Source organism: Schistocerca cancellata, chromosome 5, assembly GCF_023864275.1.
Source record: "Schistocerca cancellata isolate TAMUIC-IGC-003103 chromosome 5, iqSchCanc2.1, whole genome shotgun sequence".
NCBI lineage: Eukaryota > Metazoa > Arthropoda > Insecta > Orthoptera > Acrididae > Schistocerca > Schistocerca cancellata.
The window spans coordinates 100,458,187-100,483,418 of record NC_064630.1 but is presented as its reverse complement, the minus strand read 5'-3'; the positions used below and the strand labels follow the sequence as shown (position 1 = coordinate 100,483,418).

Below are 25,232 nucleotides of genomic sequence, written 5' to 3'. Positions count from 1 at the left end.
TTCCTTTCACTATCCGTCCCCTCCTCTCCCCTCTCTCTGTCCTTTTCCCCATACCCTACTCACTCTCTCTGCATCTCCTCTTCCCTTCTCTCTCCACATTATCACCCCCACCCCAACAGGAGGCTGCTGGCTCTTATCCTCACACTATTTCTTTCCATGTCGTAAAAAATATATATATACCAAATTTGACTGAAGTCGTTCCAGGGGTTTAGGATGAGTTTTTACCCGTGGCTTTGACCGCATGCGCACATACGTATAAGATATATTTCACATATATTTAACTTACTTCACACCCGTTTGAAAATATAGTTCACATGTATGTTAGCAATTTTTGCTCTGCTGTTTCATTTCCACATTGTTCAATGTTTATTGCGTCGTATCTCCTGAGCTATGTGTCGTACAATGATATAATGTTGCAGTTACATCCAGTGGCATATGTGGCTACTGTCTGCAAATGTGTTGTGAACGGAGTTAGTAGTAAAGAACTAATAAATTAAAACGTCATGCTTGATGCGGCACTTTTACTGCATGAACAGCGAAAATGTAGTAAGCGATAAACTTTTTTTCTTTTCATAGTTTTTTGGGGATTTCATAGAGGTTTGAAATTATGTGAAAAGTTTGTTGGAAGTCACTATGTGTTCTCGTTCTCAAATACTAGATGAGTAACGCACGGGTATTCACCCGTTGTGGGCTACGCTGCTTTTTCACCCCTACCCCACCCTCCTTCCGTTGATAGGTAGGTAGTCCTTATCCTCACAGAGATTCTTTCCAGACAATAACTGATATGTGTATTAAGTTCCGTTGAAATCGGTCGAATGGTTTCGAAGGAGATCGAACATACATACACCCATACGCCTATAGATATACATCCGCCTTTATGATATCTGTGGATTAACAAATTCCAGAAAGGCTTTTCTTGCTATTGCCAGTTTGTGTTTTAAATCTTCCTTACTTCGGTGATCATCAGTTTTTTTGCTACCCAAATAACAAAATTCATATGCCACTTCTTGTGCCTCGTTTCCTAATCTAATTCTCTCATCATCGCCTAAGTTAGTTCGACTTCACTGCATTACCCTTGTTTTTCTTTTATTGATGTTCATCTTAAATCTCTTTTCACAACAGTATCCATTACTTTATGCTGCTCTTCCATGTCCTCAGCCGCCTCTGACAGAATTACAGTGTTATCACCTGCACTAAATTGCTGCTTTCAGACTTCAATTCATATTGTTCTATTCGTAGCAAGGCATTCTACGAGTCGTATATCTGATGATGGTGCACTGAACATTGAAACCAGTCGTGTATTAATAAAAATACTTCGCCATCGAGGACGAAACTTTTTATAGTACTAATAGTGCGGCGATAACTGCAGTGAAAACGTCCCATTTCAAATTAACTTTTTGATTTTAATACGTTTTTATGTGTCAAATGAGGGTGACAAATGCAACCACCAAAACGTTTATCTGTCGGTGCTGGGGAGTGGGGGAACGTGGGGTGTGAGGAAATGAGAACAGCACGACACGTTTGTACGTTAGCAGACTTTTATTGTAGGAAGAGCAGACTTGGTTCTCACAGGTTGTACTTGATGAGGGCGGCCAGGAGACCCTGGAAGGGTGCATTGTAGTCGAGTGCGACCTCGTTCTTCTGGGCGTCCTGGCGGGTGTCGACGTAGTCGTCGTTGGCGCCGGGACCACCCACCAGTGCGCCGTTCAGCACGTGCGCGTTCGCCTGGGCGCCGTTGAACGTGTTCCAGTCGCACGTGGCCGGCGGGTCGGGGCACGAGCTGCAGACAGGTTACTCCAGTGGGTAAACTCATTCTAGTCACTATAGCCAGTAAAAAGAGAAGAAATTGAAAACAATGTATTATATGCGGACAATGCAGTTGTCTCACAGCTCCTGGCTTTCTTTCTTTAAAGCAGAAATCACTGATGGTACTGATTCGCTATAGTCGACATATTTGTGTCGAGAAATTAGCGAGTGTATTGGTATTTAAAACAACTGTAGATTTCTTCAATCTCAGTTGCATACTTTTAATTACATGACATGTTTCGATCTCTGTGGATCATCTTCAGGTACACGTAATCTGATATGAGTTCCTGACGCTCACAAGACGGGTTGCTGACGCAACTACTTAGATCTGAAGATGATCCAGAGAGATCGAGACATGTCATGTGATCAAAAATATGCAACTAAAACTGAAGAACAAATGACAATTGTTTTAGATACTGATTCAGCCGTTGCATTGCATCTCTTTGGACTAATAGCTAACTACACGCATTAGATTCTCGTTAAAGTAGAATCTCTGTTCCTTCAGGTATTTGGTCAACTCCCCCTCCCCCTCAGAAGATAAAAGTAGCTTGTTGTTCAATGTATGCTGCGTGCACAACGATCAAGAGGTTCTAATTTTTTCCAAGTGGAGTTAAATCAGCAGGCGGCGCACTCTTTCTCAACAAAATTTCCACAACGGATGTGTATGGGAGAGTGTCGTGTACAGTACTAAGTGAAAAGCTGAACTCATGGGTCAAGTTGGGATTTGTCAGCAGTTCGTGTTTCACATACCAGCCAGCAACGTTCATCTGCTACGATCACTGTTACCGATACTCAGAGACGATTATGCAAGATATAACCTCTTGATTGTATTCCTCAGCAGTTAAAAGACAAGCATTGCCCACTTCTTAGAGAGATTTTACTCTTTAGCCCTTCTCACCGTTCTGCCAGTTGGTACCTGCAGGTAAAATAGGGCGTGTACAACGCATCTGACAACTCATTATGTGACACTCTTAGTACGGGACCATTTGAATATACCTGGAAGTAACAGATACAGTATATTGTATTTCAATATACTAATGTACGTGCACTTCAATTGTTGTCCATAATGTTCACGACATAAGTGAACTATTTGGCCAGCAATGAAACCGATCATTTTTATTGTCTCATCATAGTAGATGTGATCACTTCTAACAGTGCATCATATCTACATCGCACTGATTTAATAGATTATCGACAAGTTGTCGAAAGTGATGGTCTCGTAGTGAAACTAGTGACTGGTAAATGAGAAGATCCTAGTTGAACAATGGGAATTTTTCACTCTGCCTTTAACCTAACTTTCACCTCTCAGTGACGTGAAGATTCACCAGAAATGTCTCGAGGTTCGCATTCCACGTTAAACTGTAGGTCCTCTTTCCCCAGTAGGGCTACTAGGGCTGGTTAGGGATACGGAAGTCGCCGAAGTGGCGTCCAGCTGAAAGACTTACAACAGGGCTTTGAACCACACGAAATTATCGTTACTATTATTGACAAGTTCCGCTTGTACTTTTAGCCATTTCTGATAAAGAAGAACGTACAGCTCCGGAATTGCACTGAATCAGCCAAATGAGTCCCAGATATGTTCAACTGGGTTCAAGCAAGAGAAAAACGATGCCTATTCCTTCTGTAAAATTGAGTGAGCCTTTAATTGTACCAGCATGAGGTAGAACGAAATGTGTAAGGATAGTAGCCCCCATATTTTGAGACTCCAGTGCCGGCAGTCTGAGATAATAGCCTGTGGTCTGGTTTTCTTTGATTAATCTGGCTGTACGTTAGTTACATTAACAGTAGAAAAGAGCAGCTTATGGCTGTAGGTTTCTCCTGTTTTCGGACATATTCAGTTAATTCGAAACTATTCGGCTACGACCATGCAGCAAATCGACTATCTGTAACACTGAAACAAAAGTGAGAATGGTAGTGTATAGGGCTGTAGGTTTATACCGTGGATTGCAAGTTTGTCAACTCCGAACCCCCCCCCCCCCTCCCCCCATCCCTTTTGAAGAAGAACTGTGTGGGAACGTAAAGTTTCAGGAAACAGCCAAGCCATTATGTTCAGCGAATGCAGTCGTCATTTATTTTCGACATTCCTATCTGTGTACGCACGAGTGCAGCGAAATGTTACTCCCCTGAAACAGTTAACAAGTATTTCGCGAGCGTCGACTGCATGAAATCATACTTGCTCTTTGCGTTCACGCAATTGAGAAACTGTAAAAGAGCAAAACTTTATTTGTATCCGTTACAAATGAGAAGCGTTCGACACAGTTTGTCATTGCCGCTTAGTAAACATTCCGTGCCTCTGGAATATCAGACCAGTTCAGCGGCTGGACAATAATTTCTTACTTTACATCACTCAGCATTTCGTTTTCCACGGAAATACACTGCCAGAACAGAAAACGGTGTCAGTGTAACAGGACTGTGAGTGTACACCACGTGTATAAATTATTTTGTGCATAACATGGCTCGCTCTTTGAGGAACTGGAAGAGCTTCAGATCATCAGCGTCTTGAACAAAAACTTCCTGCTAATTCCAACGAAAACGAAGCAGTATTATGGGCGTAAATAAGCCAAAACAGCGGATATAGTTTGATTATGTCATAATTATTCACGCAGTAGAACAACAACCATCATGTATCTACGTTTACCCTCCTGGAATGATTGAAGGGGGAAGATGTTGGGTTGGTTGGGTTGTTTTGGGGAAGAGACCAAACTGCGAGGTCATCGGTCTCATCGGATTAGGGAAAGACGGGTAAGGAAGTCGGCTGTGCCCTTTCAAAGGAACCATCCCGGCATTTGCCTGGAGCGATTTAGGGAAATCATGGGAAACCTAAATCAGGATGGCCTGACGCGGGATTTAACTGTCGTCCTCCCGAATGCGAGTCCAGTGTGCTAACCACTGCGCAACCTCGCTCGGTGAAGGTGGACGAGCACGTAAGTGTAGACGTGAGGAATGTAGATGACGAATTCGTACAAGGAATCGTGAAGTTAGCGTAATTCACTTTCAAAACTCTCTTCTGGCTAATTCTTGTGTGCCGTTCGGAGCTGTCGGTCCTTTACCAAGTTGAACTAACAGAAGGGCTGTGGGAATCGTCATGGATTTGCGTAGCTAATGTATGAGCTTAGCAGAGTTGGTTGTTGTTGGTTGGTTTGGGGAAGGAGACCAGACAGCGTGGTCATCGGTCTCATCGGATTAGGGAAGGATTGGGAAGGAAGTCGGCCGTGCCCTTTCAGAGGAACCATCCCGGCATTTGCCTGGAGTGATTTAGGGAAATCACGGAAAACCTAAACCAGGATGGCCGGACGCGGGATTGAACCGTCGTCCTCCCGAATGCGAGTCCAGTGTCTAACCACTGCGCCACCCCGCTCGGTGAGCTTAGCAGAAATGTTCACGTAATCATAGCGGTGAAGCTACAAGAAAGACTTTGTCTATTAAACAAAGATGCACATACGGACATTTGGTGACTAAATCTGGCCCATACATTTGCTTACTGACCATTTGAGAGGTCTGGTTTCGTACTGAGCACCAATCACTTCTTCTATGAATCATCTGCTGGCGGTATAGAAAGGGAGAAAACCTTACGGTGGCTAACAGTGCGAAGATGTAAGCAGATGTGTAGATGTAAGAAGTCCTGTATACTTCTACAGACGTTCCTTGTTCTAAAGAGTGTTTATAACTGAGTTTCTTTCTCAGCCGTTGACACAGAAAACTGATGGTCGACTTACCTAGAGCGGTGATGCGGGCTGCGTGGGTAGTTGCTGTCGATGCCGCACACGTAGCTGAAGCCGGTATCTCCCAGGGCGTAGCCCATCTGCTCCTTCACCATACTGCGGTACGCTGATGGGTTGATTCCACGGTCGGACGCCTGCAGCAGAGGAACAAATCTCACCATGCGCTCTACGTACCGCTATTACACTGCTCTCAGTACACACTCCTCAATAGACGGATGAGCAAAAGATTATGACTAGTTTCCACCAAGAGAATGATTGCCGCCTGGTGACACTGAGGTAAGTGACGCTTTAAGGAAAGTACACAGTCCAGTCACATTAATTTGACCACTACTTCTGTCCTAGGTCAACGTGCTATAACCACAGACGGCATGTGGCAACACTCGCAGTGGATGGTATATAAAGCGTGTCAGAGGTGTGTCGAAAAGAGTGCAGTCGTCGTCGTGGTGTTATCTGCTGTCAAAAAGGGCGTGATCATTGACTTTCGCCCAAAGGGCAGCGTTTCCGAAACGGATAAGTTTGTAAGCTGTTTGCGTTCGGAACCGGCAGCATAGGTCACCGATGACAGAGGTACGGCTGTGGGGATGTTTATGGGCTAACAGATGTGCAGCTGTTGAACAACTGACCGCCCAGGTGAACCAAGAAGCTACTAGCACTGTCTCTCCAACAACTGTTCACCGAACATTGCTTCGTATGGGCCACCGCTACAGACACCTGGTTTATACACCCATATTAACTGTTGTTCTTCGTCGATGAAGGTTGGAATCTTCATGCCAGTACCTCAGTTGGACATCTGCTGAGTGGCGACAGGTGGAATTTCCAGATGAGTCACTTTTTATGCTCTGTGAGACAGATGACCGTTGATGAGTACGGTCTTTGAACAATCGTCGGAAAGGTCCACGTCGAAGGATGGGAATGTTATTGTCTGGAGAAAGTTTCTGTGCTATTCCCTAGGTGATCTCGTCATTCTGGGGGCCTAATGGATCAACGCAAGACTGTATCTATCTTTTGGGACCATGTCCACCCGTATATGCAGTTTCTTTTGTTCTCGATATGATCGCAAATAACAGCACGACAATGCAACGTGTCCCACAATTCGCAATGTACATGAGTGGTTTGGAGTTTACCGTAATCTCCTGGTCCAAAAGTCCCCGGATTTAAACCCAGTTGACAGTCAGTGGGGCCATCTTGATCGTATTGTACGCGCCATGGATCGCCAACCGAGAAACATAGGGCAGCTGACCATGGCACTAGAGTCTGTTTGTTTCCAAATTCATGTAGGATACATTTCACAACCTCACTGACTGTCTGCCTTCACGTGCGAACTGCAGAAGGCGGTTGTTCACGCTTTTGAAGGTGGCCACATGAATGTGACTGAACCGTATATATAAGCGGAACAGAGACGGTGAGCAGTCATTCTGCGGACATTACGTGTTGCGAGTGGGGAAACCCACAGATATAAATGACTTGAACTCAGCTGTTCACTTGTTTCTGTCGTGAGCATCTATGGAAGATGGCTGAGGACCGTGGAATCAACGAGCAGACGACAAGGTGTTGGACGTTCACGCCTCACCACAGAAGTGGATCTCGGCAGCTAGCCTGCTCTGTAGAGCAGGACAGCGGCGAACTATAGCGAAGCATAATGTTAGTGCAGGAAAAATTCTTTCGGAACACACGTCCTCGTTGTTGAACTTGGAACTCCGCAACAGACGACGCCTAAGTGTGCTGATCCAATGACATCGTCATTTACGATTGTAGTGGGTGGAGTATCGCCAAAATTCGATCTTGGATCTCTGGAAACGTGTCGCTTGGTCGTCTGAATGGCATGTATTGTTACAACAGCTCGATAATCGTGACTGGATGTACCGTCATCCAGATGTACGGCTGCTCGAAATAAGCAACTTGTCACGGACACAGCCACAATGACAGCCGTGGACTACGTGAACATTATTGCGGACCATCCCTTCGTTCTTGATGTCTTCCCCGACTTTTATGTCATCTTCCAGCAGGATAAGTGCCCATGTCACAAGGTCAGAGTCGTTGAAATTGGTTTGGGGATCACATGTAGTGAAGCCACGTTGCTATCTTTGTCAGAAAATTCGTCTGTTCTGAAACCGATGAAGCACATCTTGGACGCTACCGGAGGCCAACTCCGCGCCCACAAACCACCTTCCTGCAATATACTAGAACTGTATGACCTGTGCGTAGTCACGTCGTGCCAGACACCTCCGGAAACCTACCAAGGACTTGTAGAGCCCTTGCTATTCAGAATTGTTGCTGTGTTGTTTCCCGAGATGGACGAAAACGCTATTAAGGAGATGGTCGTAATGTTCCGGCTTATCAGTCTATATTGGCACTATTTTAAAAGCTCTAGCAAACTTAACATCGCTAACAAAAAGTTCATAACCTCGCAGTTTGAGGCGTAAGTATGCGTCGCGGAAGGGAGCGGAGCTGTTGGGAACCAAGTGCGGAGTGTAGACAACTGTGTGTTACTTACAAACAATACTGGCGTGAGGGAATGGACAACTGGGGTGACTAATTACAACCGTGCATCATGACACTCATAGAAGAAAGTGTTGAATTTCATATGTAGTCATAGTGTTTAGGCCAGGTCTGTGACAAATTAATATCAACATCGTGTCAGAATGACGATCCTGACTGACCGAGACCTCCGGCGGTTCTCAGCAGTTGTATTTAAAAATTTCTTGCCTTGAGAAACATAAATTGCCATAGGGAGCCTGCAGTTGTCCTTCTTGTCCTATTTTGTATTCTGCAAAAAGATCACATGGATATTCACACAAGAAACTCTTCCCCATTTACGTCCACGAAATTTTCCGATTACACTGGGCGAAAATAACAACACATGGCTGTGAAGGACTTGAAACGTGTTATGTGATCAGATGAATCAGTGTTCTACCATTATGCGAATGATGCGCACCGTTGTGTTCCTCTAGGATCTCAGGAAGCCTTCCGGGACGACTACGTTCAAGAGAGATGCAGCAGGGACAGTGGCGTCTTTTTGTTGCTATAAAAACATGAAACTGGTTCCTGTGGACCAAGCCACCATGGCGTTTGTGGGTCCAGTGTGACATTGTTTCAGTTTATGTCTTCCCAACCTGAGAACACATGATTCACAAGACTGAAGTCTCTGGTTCTGCGGTACTTACCATCATGCAGATGAACATAGCGCCGGCCATGTTCCTCAGGGAACCCCACTCTCCCAGGAAGATGAGACCCTTGGGTGTCCTCTGCTGGTTGTTCATCAGATTGTCGCAGTAGTTCTGCACAGTCGTCTTGTACGTCTGGTCACTCGTGAACCGCGCAATCATAACCTGTACAGAAAATAGTTACACTTAAAAAGAAGCCCTACGAACAAAGCATAAATGACACCAGTTTTTCTTAAATTAGTGCAAAATGTTTTACACTTGCATGATGCAGCAATTTGTTACTCGAGCATCACGTGTACAGCATTTCATTCTTTTTTAAAAAAAATTTAAATTGCTCATTTTCGCTCCTGTCCATAAATGCATCATCTGTAGACAGACTTTCTTCTTTACCGAATGACGTATCGAAGTGATTAAGACATTGGATACAATTTCCGCAGGAGAGGTCATTGAGACCCCTGTCTGTTCGTCTGGACTTCGGTATTTTTCGTTTTGCCCTATTCAGTGACAGCAATTAACCTCATCATTTCCGCAATTTTGGTCCACAATATAAGCAAAACTGAGATAAGTATGAGGAAATTTCGCTGAACCTTAGCTTTGTAACAGGAGTCTAAAAATAACTGTATGTAAATAATAAAAAAATAGAGCCTATACTCTTCTCCAGGCAAGTTTTATCTTACAGAGCACTGCTCCGTCTGTAACGACCACAATGTTGCGACAATATTAAGTTCTAGCCTGCATTTTTCAGTCTTAAGGTTTTATAACTGGAGCATACCTGTAGCAGTGGTATATTATAGACCGTATTTCGCTCTATGGACGTCACACAGTAGGAAAACAGGAAAATTACATTTTAACATGACGTTGAATTGATGATCATTCTATCTGAAATCAGGAAGACGTGCTGAAGGGGATTCCCAAGATAGTGAAGAAGGCACCGTCAAGGAAGAGAGTGAGCGATTCTGCTCATTTTTATTCAGGATGAGTAGGATTCGATCCCTGCTCTGCACAGTGGGCAATCCGCAAAGAGAGACAGATACTCACTACGCACAATGTGCTTGGCGGTTTACAAAAGGACTCGTTTTACCTGCACGTGCAAAATCTAGAGTGGTGGGGCAGTGCACAATAGCAAGAGGCAGTGTATCAGTATGACACACCAGTCAAAGTCGTCATTCGTCTGTAGCGTGTGCACTGAGCAGGGCGTGCATTGGACATTTAGCATGGATTTTGTTGTTAGCGCGTATCCAGTATCTGTTGTTTTCTCACTGTAATGTTCATTACTAATGACATAAAGGAAGCGCAATAAGTATTACATGAATAACTGAGAGTGGTAAAGTGCAGCGTAAGTAAATATTGCCGTCCGGGATGGTCGAGCGGTTCTAGGCGCTAAGTCTGGAACTGCGCAACCGCTACGGTCGCAGGTTCGAATCCTGCTTCGGGCATGGATGTGTGTGATGTCCTTAGGTTAGTTATGTTTAAGTAGTGCTAAGTTCTAGGGGACTGATGACCTCAGCAGTCAAGTCCCATAGTGCTCAGAGCCATTTTTTTTTGAAGTAAATATTGTCAGAGACTCTAAAGAAGGAACAATATGCCCAGGTGGAGAACACATCACAGTTGCCAGTTGACAGATGAAAAGACAGTTGGAGAGTCAAGACAATTGTGAGCAGACAGTCCAAATAGATGACCGTCGTTTTTACGAATCAGTTGTTTTAAAAGCAAGAATTCCTACAGTCCTTGTCTTGAACAGCAGTATTAATTTTAACTGTTACAAACAAAACTTATCAAGTCGGCTACCAATGTTAGAAATACTTGAAGATCAGGATTAACACTTTTCTGCTGTTGTTTTTGCGTGTCACCTGACCAAAAGGTATTTTATAAAAAATATTTAGGTTGGTACAACTGAAAGGGAAGTTGCCCTGTCGGAACCACAAAGGGAGTTTTATTGGAGTTTTGTTGAGAAAGAGATTAGACGTACTTTACGGCTTCAGTTATGACTTTTGTGACGGACTTCAATCTGCTACGGACATCAACTAGACAGACCTTTCTAGCAAATTATGATGACATTTCCGCTCGAGATTCCTGTCATAGTCTTAGATGGGCGAACTGAAGCATTCTCTTGCTAGGGATGGAAGAAGTTTCATAGTTTCGTGCGAGATATGTGACGCATCGATTCATTGGAGCCCACTGAGAAGGTACTGCAAGTCACTGTACACGTGTTTCCAATGTCGACATGATTAGTCGCTGTCGGCTGCAGTAGACTCGCTTCTAGCAAGGTAAACACCAACAGTATCATAGGCGAGATCCTTACCGTCGCTCCACTGGACTTCTCGTCCCAGCCGTAGCCGCTCCTGTACTGGAGACCTCCTTCATTGTAGAGCTCGATGGCACGGTTGAGGTAGCTCTCGGAGGCCGTGGCGCGGTACAGCCACACCGCTCCCCAGGGCAGCTCGTCGGCGTATCCATTGGAGCTGGAAAAAGAGAAATGGTTCAGCATATTATCCAGTGTCGTGCTGGCATGAAGCATGTGCTCTGGGTACCATATGGAAGTCATCATGGCGAAAAGGTGAACATAGATCCCTCACAAGCTGAAAGACGCATTACCCATGTTAGTTACGCTTCAGTAAAATGTAGAAGCGTGCGTTTTAGTTCGAAATTTCACAGTATCGCCTTTGAAAATGTGGACATGCTTTCGTTTTGCAGCTATGAGACGACGAGCAACAGAGACGTATAGTGTGAGTACTTGTACTACAGCTGCTGCTGCCACTAATAGTGATAACAGTAATAATAATAATAATAATGGCAATAATAACAATAAAGATAGTGACAGATATAAAAAGACTTTATAGTGTACAAAATAGATGTTTCTGATATAGCAAGTTATTGGCAAAGGAAATTTAGAGAGACAGCTTCAGTTAAGAATACTAGGAAATGCGGAAGGTCTGTTTGGAAAGAAGGATGTACAAGGGTAACGAGTGCGAACGGGCACAATGGTAATCATTATTGATACTTAAGCGGATATGTCATTAATTGTCTTCTAAAGCTGGAGATATTATTTAGTTCCCAAATGTATTGCGGGAGGTTATTCCAGAGTCGGGTCCCTGCTAATGAGAAGCACCTCGAGAAAGTGGCTGAACGTTGGACAGAAAGGATTTTGCTCCGATGGGAACAGGTGTTTCTGCCCTGTTGTTCAGACAAGAGTGTTAAGGTTGAGGAGTGAGACGCGGGACAGTATACGTTGATAGGACAGTAGAGAAGACAGAGGGCATGGAAATCCCTGCGCTTGTCTGCACGCAGCCAGGATAGCGGTGCATATGACGGTGAAATATGATCACTGAGTCGAACGTCATAGGTATACCGAACCCAGGCATTCGTAACCAGTTCCAGGCACCGTGAGATTTCCTGAGAAAGTTCTTGCAGGATAACATTGCCGTAACCAATAACTGGAAGCATACGTGCTTGTAGAAGTTTCTTTTTGAGGTCGAGAGGGAAGATCTTCCTTTATTTTTGTAGGGCACGGAGAGAAGCTGATGCCTTCTTGCATATTGCAGCTACGTGCGGAGTACAATTTAGATTTTTATCTGTTATTACTCCTAGACTCTTTCTGAAGGAGAGAAGTTGATATTTGTCCCATTTACTGTTAAGGGGGGCAGGGATTACCGATATTTCAGGATAATGAGCCTAGAATGCCCAACCAGTACAGCATGAGTTTTGGACGGGTTGATCTTTAACCCTGTATTCCGCGCTCATTTTGATAGTGCACACAGGTCGTCACTAGATTCTCGATAGCTGTCTTTAGGTTTATTGGTTTTGCATTTTGGTATAGGTCATCAGGGCACGTGTGGTACTTGCTTTAGGACAAAACTGATGACTCATCTTGACTTACAATAAATAGCGTGTTATAGGGTTACGAGACGAGAGTTTTTTGCGTCCTTTCATCGCCCACCAACTAGCCCCTTCTGACAAGACAGAGTGCTTTGGAGGTGTGCCTGAACATATAACGTTACTGTGGGTGTCATCAATAGAGAGGATTTAGTTGATATACCGATAAGATCGACCTGACACAGCAGGTTTCATCTTGGTACAGTTATTAACCTATTAGGGATAAATGCTCATATTCAGGAAGAGTGGACTTCAGACCCCCGTCTGGACATTCTGATTTTCTGCAGCGTTGTGGACAGCCGGTAGAGAAAAGAGTGTGTGTTTAGCTTAATCATACGTAAGTTCTAACTCACATGTAAGTGAACTTATAAGGAAAGAAATGAGGACCCACTCTTCAGAATCGGCGGGGAAGAGAATATTTGGAAAATTCTAGCCCTAAGTATAAGAAGAGACAGGATGACAGATCATATTTTAAGATATCATAAATTAACTTCCATGGTTTTGGAGGGAGTCACAGAGAGCAAATATATAGTGGGAGGCAGAGATTAGAATATACACAGCAAATATTTTAGGATATTGGCGGTAAATGCCACTTTAATGTGAATTAATTATTACAAGAGAGGAAATTGTGGTGTGCCACATCCAACCAGTCAGAAGACTGATTTCCCAGTACCAAAAGGGTACGTCGGTATATAATATCTATATATTGCTAACATACCACCAATTTTGATGAATTCCAACTCACGCCATCAAGGAGCCCATCATTTTACTCCAAACGAGCTGATTATTTAGATAAAGGGTAAATTTACAGTGCAGTGTTGTACGGGGGACTCCCTAGTATAGTTAGTTTATAACACCTTTCAAATGGTTCAGATGGCTCTGAGCACTATGGGACTTAACATCTGAGGTCATCAGCCCCCTAGAACTTAGAACTACTTAAACCTAACTAACCTAAGGACATCACACACATCCATGCCCGAGGCAGGATTAGAACCTGCGACCGTAGCAGTCGCGCGGTTCCAGACTGAAGTGCTTAGAACCACTCGGCCACTCCGGCCGGCTTATAACAATTTTGTCAGCCAAGTTTCTTGAGCCTTATATCCACCAGACCTGAGCGATATTTCTTATTTGGAAATGACTGCAGTTCACTCAGATTCGGTCCCAAACTCAGTCAAGGGATATTTTGTAATGGGGGGCACAAAGAAACACAAAAAATAAATTACAGAAGGCAAGTAACTTAAAGTAGATATTTCTATAAATAAGTGCATGTGAGATTACACCATGGATGACCAGAAATGGGCAACTCAATTTCATCTGGAGCCGGCAGCAGAGTAGGTGCTCGATGGATGACCAGAAATAGGCAAATTCAAGATCATCTAGGGTCAGCAGCGGTGTGGGTAGTCCATGGTTGCCCCTCTCCGTAGCGGCAATTCCAACAGCAGAGAGTAAGCGATTGAGAGCACGCCACGCAGTCCACTTTCCTAGTCTCTGTCTGCAGCTATGCTCCGCAAGCCACCTTATGAGGTGTGGCGGAGGTTACTTTGTGTACCACTGCCACTTCCTGTCTTTCCTATCCAAGTCACGAACGGTTCGCGAGAAGAACTATTGTCAGTATTAGGACCAGGAGGGGAGTTTTCAGATGGTCAGGGACGATGAGGATCTTCTAAAACTTCTGCTTTCCACATTTTCATTCTTGCTTTGGATCGAGTCGTTCGCAAGATGGTGCTGCTTTTCGTGAAACTTTTCCTGGACCTCGATCTCTGTACGATTGGTGAACACTCATGTAATAGATAGCTAGGTTTGGTGACAAGGTGCACCCTTTCCATGCTCGCAGTGACCTCACGATGTATATCTGGGAGATCGATAGCTACCAGATAACATGTGTTGGCAGGTGGAGTAGGTTGCACACAGCCAATAATAAGACTGCAGGTATCACTCAGTGTCGACAAGCGAGGACAGAACTGTACAGATTGGGCATACATATTCGGTCACGAAATGCTCTTAAATTTCACAAGTGATGGCCCCATGTACCGCCGATTATCTTCCTTCCTAACTGGCGGCTCTCACCTCACTGCAGTTTTGAGACCTTAGCTTCGGAAGCAGGTTGCGGACAAGAGGCAACGTCGCTTGCGCTTTATCGAACGAATTTCCTTGCAGATACGTAGTATCTGGTAAAGTGCGTTAAATGAGCGCAACGTGCACAGTGCGGAGCCTACCCATAGAAACTGGCGGCGGCGGGAACGCTGTTCGAGTAAACGCCACGGTAGTTGTCTGCGAAGTCGAAGAGCGCCTTGGCGTGCGACAGCAGTGTGTTGGCGTAGTTGTCGTCCACCCCCTTGAAGACCAGCGAGGCGGCAGCGAAGGCGGCGGCTGTCTCAGCGGCTACGTCAGAACCTGCAGGAAGCGAGGCAGCCGTGACGCCAGTGGGTCGGCGAGAGCTTTGCACAGTAGACAAAATAGTTTGAACATCCATATGATAAGTTGTAAATAAACACTTTTTAATTGCAACCGGGTAAGCAATAGACAGTGTGTATGTGCTTCTGAATGGATCGAACACGAGACATCGGTTCCGAAATGAGCATAATCTAAATGACAGTAATACATCTCTCGACCTTCTGATGTTACAGTCAATAAATAATCAGTATTAGCTGTGCAGATCACTTTAAGACTTCCGGTGCCCACACCTTATTTTACTGTAAAGAAACTGAATAATATACTACTGGCCATTAAAACTGCTACACCACGAAGACTACGAGCTACAGACGCGAAATTTAACTGACAGGAAGAAAATGCTGTGATATGCAAATGATTAGCTTTTCAGAGCATTCACACAAGGTTGGCGCCGGTGGCGACAACTACAACGTGCTGACATGAGGAAAGTTTCCAACCGATTTCTCATATACAAACAGCAGTTGACCGGCGTTTCCTGGTGAAACGTTGTTGTGATGCCTCGTGTAAGGAGGAGAAAGGCGTACCATCACGTTTACGGCTTTGATAAAGGTCGGATTGTAGCCTATCGCGATTGCGGTTTATCGTATCGCGACATTGCTGCTCGCGTTGGTCGAGATCCAATGACTGTTAGTAGAATATGGAATCGGTGGGTTCAGAAATGTAATACGGAACGCCGTGCTGGATCCCAACGGCCTCGTATCACTAGCAGTCGAGATGACAGGCATCTTTTCCGCATGGCTGTAACGGATCGTGCAGCCTGAGTCAACAGATGGGGACGTTTGCAAGACAACAACCATCTGCACCAACAGTTCGACGACTTTTGCAGCAGCATGGACTATGGCTCGGAGACCATGGCTGCGGTTATCCTTGACACTGCATCACAGACAGGAGCACCTGCAATGGTGTACTCAACGACGAACCTGGGTGCACGAATGGCAAAACGCCAATTTTTCGGATGAATCCAGGTTCTGTTTACAGCATAATGATGGTCGCATTCGTGTTTGGCGACATCGCAGTGATCGCACATTGGAAGCGTGTATTCGTCATCGCCATACTGGCGTGTCACCCGGCGTGATGGTAAGGGGTGCCATTGGTTACACGTCTCGGTCACCTCTTGTTCGCATTGACGGCTCTTTAAACAGTGGACGTTATATTTCAGATGGGTTACGACCCGTGGCTCTACGCTTCATTCGATCCCTGCGAGAACCTACATTTCAGCAGGATAATGCACGACCGCATGTTCCAGGTCGTGTACGGGCCTTTCTCGAGACAGAAAATTTTCGACTGCTGCCCTCGCCAGGACTTTCTCCAGATCTCTCACCAATTGAAAACGTCTGGTCAATGGTGGGCGAGCAACTGGCTCGTCACAATACCCAGTCAGTACTCTTGATGAACTGTGCCTACGTGTTGAACCTGTATGGGCAGCTGTACCTGTACACGCCATCCAAGCTCTGTTAATGCCCAGGCGTCTCAAGGCCGTTATTACGGCCAGAGGTGGTTGTTCCGGGTACTGATTTCTCAGGATCTATGCACCCAAATCACATGTCAGTTCTAGTATAAAATATTTGTCCAATGAATACCCGTTTATCATCTGCATTTCTTCTTGATGTAGCAATTTTAATGGCCGGTAGTGTATGCCTTTAAACTAACATTTTTATCAGTGTTAGCAACTGGAATAGTTGGAGTTACGAGTATGTATTCAGGGTCGCAAAATTGCTGTAAATATAATAAAAAGTGCTACATAAACTATAATTTTTAATTTGTAAATAAAAACAATAGCCTAGCCAGAAAAATGAAAAAGAAACCTGCTCTAGGGACGCCACATTTGCTTTCTTCATGCTTTTCCCATTGTTCTATTGATTTCCCATTTACGCACGACCTACTCTCACTTTACAACTCGTCACCTCTATTCACTGCGCTACTGTGAACACACAATCCGTACCTATATTTTTTACTTACACCTTCTTAAGGTTCTTAACCGTTGATCTGTCACTGTCTTAGATTTCATTACAACAAATCATCACACAATAGCGACGCGTTTTTGAGAGATTGAAAATATTTGAAACGCATATTCCCATAGGAAATTCATTATAATGTAAAACCCGTCAAATAAACATTCCATCCAAAACAATGAATTCGATACGACCGCGAAAGTCGTTAGACATCCCAAATGGTCGAAATTAGTCACGTACACAATACAGACGCCTCACGGAGCGCTATCACAGCGGAGAGCCTAACGTGTCTCACACAAGGAAATCTATATCGATTGAATTGAAGAAAGAGTGACATCCAGTTAATACCTCGAAACCTAAGTACGTATTGTTTGAGGTAAAACATCAGAGACAGCATTAATAGTGGAGCTAGGTAGATGAAATACTTCCCCAATTTTACCCCGTACCGAAATTTTCTTCTCCAGAAATTTCCCCAAGGTTTCTGTTTCCCCAAAAGTTCGCCCAGAATTTTTTTCCCCAAAATTACGAAAAAAGGCTAATATGGAGCCGCTGTGTTGGACGATAACGGAGTTAGCCAACAAGAATGATTTGAAAATGGCAAAATGATCGAGCATTTCAGTTGCTAACTGAATGACCCGGATTGCGTCGACTGTTTTCATTCGGCTGCTCCCATAGACTGGTTTCACTTGAATGAAAAAAGGAGCAATTCAACTGATAAGTAAAATTACAACACAAAGGGTGGACTGCTTCCAACAAACGACTGAAGTGACTGTTGTCATCCGGTTGCTCCCATCACTAAAAATGCATTCATGAATTTGTACAAGAATTTACGGTTGCAGTAGGTGGAATTCTCAGGATTGAAAAAGGTGCGTGCTAGGAAGCTATTCCACAGGAAAGCTTGTTGGATCACTTATTGCGATATGGCCGGTCGTTTATGGATGACTGACGTCTCATGAAACTACGCTAGAAGACTGTAACGCTAGAAATCATTTCAAAGAGGAATGAAAAGAAAAGGAACTTTAGCGTGCAGCTGTTGGGCGTTGGATTAGAGAGGACGGCCTATACGTACCTGGTGCACTGGTGGTGATCTTGTACGAGGGCCTGTCCATAGTCATGTCCTCGGGGCGACCCCAGTAGTTGTGGTCGGCTGTGCCGTCGCCCACCTGGACGTAGAGCTCGTTGTCGGAGATGTGCGCCTTGATGAGGTAGTCCATGCCCCAGCGGATGCAGTTGCGTGCCTCGTCCATAACGCCGGCGCTCGTGTAGCCGTCGCCCCAGTCCAGGATACCCCAAGCCAGCGTCGTCATGGCGAACGCCATAGGGAAGCCGAACTTGACGTGGTCGCCAGCTGCGCAAAAGTAAACGGCCTCATTGTTTAGCACGTCCTCAAGTCCCGCTCAGGTACAATATAAGTAAAAGCCTAGACTCACACTTGTTAATTTTATTCACGGGCAATCGGTTTCAGTTACTTAACCATCATTAGTCCATTAACATGCTGCCAACGTGGAGGGAATGTCGATTAGTACTTAGGTAGGTAAACGACGCTTTTTCTTTTCAAACATATAACTTTATTGACAAATGGTTATTATGCGCAAGAAATATCTCAATAAAATGCGTGTCTTAAATAATTTAAATAAAAAAATATAACAATAAAAAACTTCTTGAGCGGTAAAATTATACGTTGTCAAACTTAAATTTGTTCTTGTTAAGTTTGTTGTTCTCTTCTCTGTCTTACTTCAGTCACCTAATAGATTCTCCTATTCTGAGACTGTCAAATGATATTTCAAGCAAGTTGCCAAATAATCTTTTTGTGTTACGAATCCTTTTGGTTTTCCTAGATCATTTCCACGTGGCTAATGAAGTTGGTAAAGTTATCACATCCTCTTACGTTAATTATGTAACTGGCATAATCTCCCAGTAACCACAGTACAGTGTTATTTTTTGTGGTGGGATGCAGTTTGGATGCGGGCCGAAGTAGGATGTTTGTCGCGTAGTTGGTTTCGGAGCTCCTTGTTAGCAGGGCGAGTCTATTCCTGATCCATCTCCAGTTGCATAAATGATCACAGCAAGTGAAACGCTGAAGAAGAGAATCAAGTAACCCACATGAGTGCTACTAAGTCCGTTTCTATGGAGCTTTTCGTTAGTTGCAGTGTTAACGACTGTGTGTCACGTGGTTGTAACGTCAGATATTAAGTATTTTAATGGTATGTTCGTCCGCGCAGTCTCCTGGTCGGTGGCCAGTTGCTATACATTGTTAAGTTTTTCGTCCTTCTTCCATTCACACAGGAAATCTCTTGTTGTGAGGTGCATCCTCTTTAGAAGACTAGCATCTATGTAGCTGGCTGGAGGTAGAATTCTCTACTACGAGGTGCGGCTAGAAAAAAACCGGACTGATGCTGGAAAAAACATTTATTTACAATTTCATGTTATCTCCTTCAATGTACTCTCCTCCTCGGTCTCTACACCGCTCCATACGAATTTTCCAGTGTTCATAGCAATGCTGCAGATCATTTTCGGTAAGTCCATACATTACTTCCGTCGCTTTTTCTTTTACTGCTTCAACAGTCTCAAATCTAGTTCCTTTCAAAGCTGACTTGACTTTAGGGAAAAGAACAAAGTCACAGGGGGCCAAATCAGGTGAGTAGGGTGGATGATCTAAGATGGGAATGTTGTGTTTTGCCAAAAACGTCTTCACTGACAACGCTGGGGCATTGTCTAGGTGAAGGATTCATGATTTTTTTCTCCACAAATCGTTCCGTTTTCTCCGTACTCGCTCACGTAGGGTAGCCAGGACGCTAATGTAGTAATGCTGATTCACTGTTTGTCCCTCTGGTACCTAATCAATGTGCACAATCCCTTTGATGTCAAAAAAAACAATCATCATTGCCTTGAGTTTCGATTTTGACATTCGTGCTTTTTTTTTTTTGTCGTGGAGAACCAGAAGTTTTCCAATGCATCGATTGGCGTTAAGTTTCGGGATCGTAAGTAAAAAACCACGATTCATCGCAAGTAATAACATTTTGTAAGAAGGTGGGATCACTTTCAATGTTTTCCAGGATGTCAGAACAAATCATTCTTCGGCGTTCCTTCTGTTCAGTTGTGAGACACTTTGGAACCATTTCTGAACACACTTTGTTCATGTTGAAACTTTCATGAAGAATCTGCCTAACACTTTCCTTGTCAACTCCTGTTAACTCAGACACTGCTCTGATTGTTAAACGGCGATCTTGTCGAACAAGTTTACCGAGTTTTTCAATGTTTGCATCAGTTTTTGCTGACAATGGTCTGCCAGTGCGAGTGTCATCACTGGTGTCTTCGCGGCCATCTTTAAATCGTTTAAACCACTCAAACACTTGTGTTCGCGATAAACAATCATCGCCGTACACTTGTTGTAACATTACAAACGTTTCACTTGCAGATTTTCCTAGTTTGAAACAAAATTTGATGTTAACACGCTGTTCTTTCTGTACACTCAACATTTTCCGACGCACAGACAAAACGTCAACTACTTAAAACAGACGCCACGGGCAGACTGAGTGCAGGAGGCAGATGAAACTCGAGCAGTAGGCGGAGCGAGAGTCACGTGACAGGCCACGCGACTTTCAGCCTTATTGCATTCGTTTTATTGTTTCACCAGTACTAGTCCGGTTTTTTTCTAGCCACACCTCGTATGTTTTAACTTGTAGTTAATTTTGCTGGGCGCACGGTTTGAAAAAGCTTTGTCTTGATATTGCCTGGACTTCTAGCAGTGTTGTTATTCTCTTGAGGAACAACTCTGTTGCTTCTCTGCTAGTGTGGAAAACTTCAAGCCCACCAGATTCCCTCGATTTGGCTAGCGTATCATAAGACAGCTTGAATATGCTTTCCTTCCGTATACATCTGCCAGGTAGTCGCATTATCCTGGTGCCCTGGATTTTTTGAATCGAAACGAACTGCTCCCATAGACCATGAGCTGCTAACCTCTTATCTGATGGTATGGTATGGTATTGGTGTCACAGCAAGCTTGTGGAAGCTGTATGCCGTCCCGTTAGGACCGAACATTTCAAGCTTACACTGTGTCGTCAAAAGTCGTGGGAAGGGACTGTGACACTAGTCCGTTGTTGAAGTCGTGGGAAGGGACTGTGACAGTAGTCCGTTGTTAGTACTGAAGCGTACCCTTGTATTTGTCTCGTTACAGCCGTAGTAGAAATGGGTTCCTGACATCCCACATTCAAATCTGCGCCAGTAGAATGGCTCTGCAGAGGCAAGTGACGTTTGTTCGTCAAACACTTGCGATCGTCCTGTCTGGCGTGTGGGAACTTCGTCGCTTCGATAGTGAAGATTCGTCCAAGGCACTGTTGGACTCAGAGATACAAATTCTCGTGTTATCTTCTATATGCTATGCCCCATGGGTCTCGCACGGATTATCATCTCAAGTTCAAAGTCGGCTAACTTGCTCTACACCGAGAAGTACGCAACAGCTAACCAGAACGTTCGGGCGTCGTACAAAATGGGATAATCTACTGACCTCTGACTTCTCAGTTTGTTAATATCTGTGTTTTAATCAAACGAGGTTGATATGCTGCTTGTGTAATGTTCACTTTACTTCTTGTAATGATGCACGACATTACCATTTCTGTATCCCACTTTCTAAATTTCTGATTCTGGCTGACCAGCGGGAAACTGGCTTACCCCACCTAGGGGCATGGGAAGGGAACGGACCCTCTCTCCCTCTAACGTGAGGTCATATGTCCCCTCCTCCTAGCACTGTACTGAGTGCGCTCTTGCTCCATAGTCTATTGGTTTGAAAATACTGAGCTGTATTGCGAATCATAAAGTCCGCTACGCAGGAGAATCTCTGTCTCCCCTACTTTATCAAAAGAAAGGCTGTAAAACTGTCCTACAAAGTCAAAATAACGATTAAGATTTAAGGCTGTTCTCAGCTTTGGGGGCTACGGTAATCTGACGTGTGCGTGTGTTCAGCAATCTCTCTGTACGTACCATCGTAGTATCCTCCAGTGAGGTCCTCTCCGTTCTGGCCCTTGTCGTTGAGCGCAGAGTCTCCCCTCCAGTAGAGGGAGCTGTCCATGCCCGACAGCTTGCCGGACCGCTGCGCCTGGTAGAACAGCAGCGACTTCTGCAGCGCGTCCTTGTAGTCATAGGCTGCAACACCGGAAAAAAAGCGTCTCCGTTAGTCAACTGTCCACTGAGACTGATGCTGGAGATCGCAGGTAAACTCCAAGCAGACAAATTGCATACACCATGTTACATTGTTTCACGGAGAAAAACATTCCAAATACGGGTTCTAATTTTCAAATTAAGTAATATCTGATTCTAATCAGAAAAACCTTGCTTGGCAGCGTCATCACTTTCCGTTTCACGTACACAGTCAGGATAAAACCTTGGTGGATAATGGAAACGTTTGAGATTCGGTTTTGTAGTACAATGCGAAAAACGAAGTGGACTGACAAGAAGCGAAGAGTTCTCAACAGAATCGACGACGAGGGGAGGAATGTATGGAGAATGGCTAGCAAAAGGGATAGGAAAATCAGAAATGTATTAAGAAATAAAACATCCATTGTACTAAATGGCAAAACTTGTAGAGGAAGTCAAAGTTAAATGCACGGTAATGGAGAGGAGTTAAAACAGGTGCTACGTAGGAAACAGATTAGGAAATAAGATACACAACATTACTGGCGAGATATGTCATTTAAACGGCAAAATAGCTGATGGTGGCTGAAAGAGGACATAAAATGCAGTCTGGCAATAGCAAGTGAAAAAGAGAAATATTTTACATCTAATTTAAATTAAAGTTCTAGGAAGACACAAAGGAATTACAGACATTTGCTTCGACTGGGCATTGATATAAACCAATGGTGAAGGTTGAAAATTTGTGCCAGACTGGGATTCGACCCCGGGTCTCCTGCTTAGTAGGCGGAATCGCTGACTACAACGTCTTAAGGACACAGTGGTCATCGCAACTGCACGTACTACCGTAGCACGATTCCCGTCAGACCCAAACACAGACTATCCACCCACTGTTGATGTAGTGCCCCTTGTCCATTATCCTCATTACTCGCAGCATTTCACCGATTCCCGTAACAGTTCGAAAAAAGTCTTTGTCTCGGGCGTACATTTGTATGGAAATGACTCGTAGACGATAAGAAACGAACAGAAACTTTTGTAATGTGGTTATGCATAAGAAAGTTGAAAATCAGTTCGAATAATAATTAAGAGGTAGTCAGTGGATCAGGAGAGCAATAATTGTATGGCACCATTAAAAGAAAAAATCGGTTGATAGGACAGATCCTGATAAACGAATAGTGACTCGGGCTATGGAGGAAAGAGTGGTTGGTAAAAATTGTAGAGGGAGACCAAAGCATGACTTCAGCAGCAGGTTCACGTGGATGTAGGTTGTATTAGCTGTACCTAGCTGAAGGGACTTTCACAGGATATACTAACATGCAAAGCGAGAGGTCGCAAACGATAACAAGAGATGCTGGTCTTGGGTAACTCATAAGGGTTGGATTAACAAGACGTCGTCTGAAATTGATCAAGTAGCGGAAACAATATCCCACAATGTGTTGCCACGTTATGGCTGGAAATAAATACTTATTTTTATTGATGCAGATAACTCTCGCTGTACAGGAACAGCTTAAAAAAAACAGCAACTCTCGAAGTAATGGTAGCCAATCTCAATGCGTGAATTTCAACATAATCCATTGACTGAGCTGAATTCTGGGTTTAAAAGTAATTGAAGTCATTGTCTACAAACGATGTTTATGGTAGATGTATAAGTTCTGGCCCACAAGCACTCTCAGGCTGTCTTCTTCAAATTGCTCAGAGGAAAATAGAGATGAGAACCCATACTGCAAAGGAGGCGACAGCCGAGCCTCAGTAATAGACAGCAGAGCTCACAGTTCCTAGAAATGCACCTACCTTGGCTCGAGGCCAAGAGGCCGAATAAAAAGAACACGCCGTACCGCGCCATCGTGCACAGCTGGCGTTCGGATACGCCTCCGGCTTATATAGGCGCGAAACGAGTTATTTTTGCGGTTGATTACACAAGTGTTATTTGCGACGATGGTGGCCAAGATACGAATCGCACTTGCCTCTATTGAGAGTTTTCCGCGATAAAGGAGCAGCACGAGTAAACAAGGTGGCAGGAGAAAGAGCAGCTGATTAGAGGGCTCGTCTGGGTGTGTCGTAGCTTTTCGAGTGGGAAACGTAATTACCCGGCATTCAGGCCGTACCATGGGAACTGCACGATAACAGAGCTAAGTTACTTGTGCCAACAGCATCTCGAAGCTTTTCACGTGGCCCAAGCATGGCCACGGGCGTCCACAGATATTTATGCAAGAGGTGGCTAGTCTCTAAAATTTCCAGTTTTTGTACCAGAAAACTGAGTAATTTTTGTTGAGTATTAACGAAAATAACCAACAAAACTGCCTCTGATTATCACACCCGGAAGAGAAGAAAGAGGAAATAAACATTAAAGACGTTTAATAAGTTTAGCAACCTTTGCTTACTTACAAATTTCCACAATGTATCATCTTAATGCATTTATTACAACATTTTCATCCCTTCCATTGTTTTTGATGTTGACTGACATAATTGATGTTTAATATAAAGTTTTCTGAAAGCTTCGTTTTAGGTTTGTTTTGTTAAAGTGTGACAAGGCAAATGTAGAAAACCTCCCAAAAAATTCATACATTTCCCAGCACAAACTACTCTTAATGGCCTCGGATTGATGCAAGATGATCTTTGTCCCTTTTTTTTATCATCAGTCTTCTGACTGGTTTGATGCGGCCCACCACGAATACTTCTCCTACGACAACGTCCACATCTCAAAGTAGCACTTGCAACCTTCGCCGTCAATTATTTACCGGATGTATTCCAATTTCTGTCTTCCTCTACAGTTTTCACCCTCTACAGCTCCGTCTAGTAACATGGACGTTATTCCTTGAAGACTTAAACAGATGTGCTACCATCCTATCCCTTCGTCTTTTCAGTGTTTTCCACATATTCCTTTACTAGACAATTCTGCAGAGAACTTCCTCATTCTTTACCTTATCAGTCCATCTAGTTTTCAACATTGTTCTGTGTCACCACATCTCAGATGCTTCTGTCCTCTTCTTTCCCGGTTTTCCCACAGTCTGTGTTTCACTACCATACAATACTGTGCTCCGAACGTAGATTCTCAGAAATTCCTTCCTCAGACTAGCGCCTATGTTTAATACTACTAGACTTCTCTTGGCCAGGAATGCCCCCTTTGTAACTGCTAG

The 25,232-nt window shown here is 44.1% G+C and overlaps 1 protein-coding gene and 1 long non-coding RNA gene across 2 annotated transcripts in view; one reads left to right on the top strand and one right to left on the bottom strand.

Moving 5' to 3' along the window:
- LOC126187341 (uncharacterized) overlaps nt 1-25,232 on the top strand; it is a 654,391-nt gene that overhangs the window by 79,437 nt on the left and 549,722 nt on the right. The window contains exon 2 of the long non-coding RNA XR_007537713.1: nt 1,791-4,516. This is a non-coding gene — a long non-coding RNA (uncharacterized LOC126187341). The remainder of the gene's footprint in view (nt 1-1,790; nt 4,517-25,232) is intronic.
- Nucleotides 1,521-24,031, bottom strand: LOC126187335 (endoglucanase E-4-like). The gene is made up of 8 exons (XM_049928358.1): nt 23,887-24,031; nt 21,949-22,110; nt 18,038-18,316; nt 14,782-14,959; nt 10,995-11,154; nt 8,693-8,857; nt 5,523-5,662; nt 1,521-1,780 (listed from the first exon to the last, which is right to left on the bottom strand). The coding sequence occupies exons 1-8, from the start codon at nt 23,936-23,938 to the stop codon at nt 1,567-1,569; spliced, it is 1,350 nt and encodes a 449-aa protein (XP_049784315.1). The 5' UTR covers nt 23,939-24,031; the 3' UTR covers nt 1,521-1,566.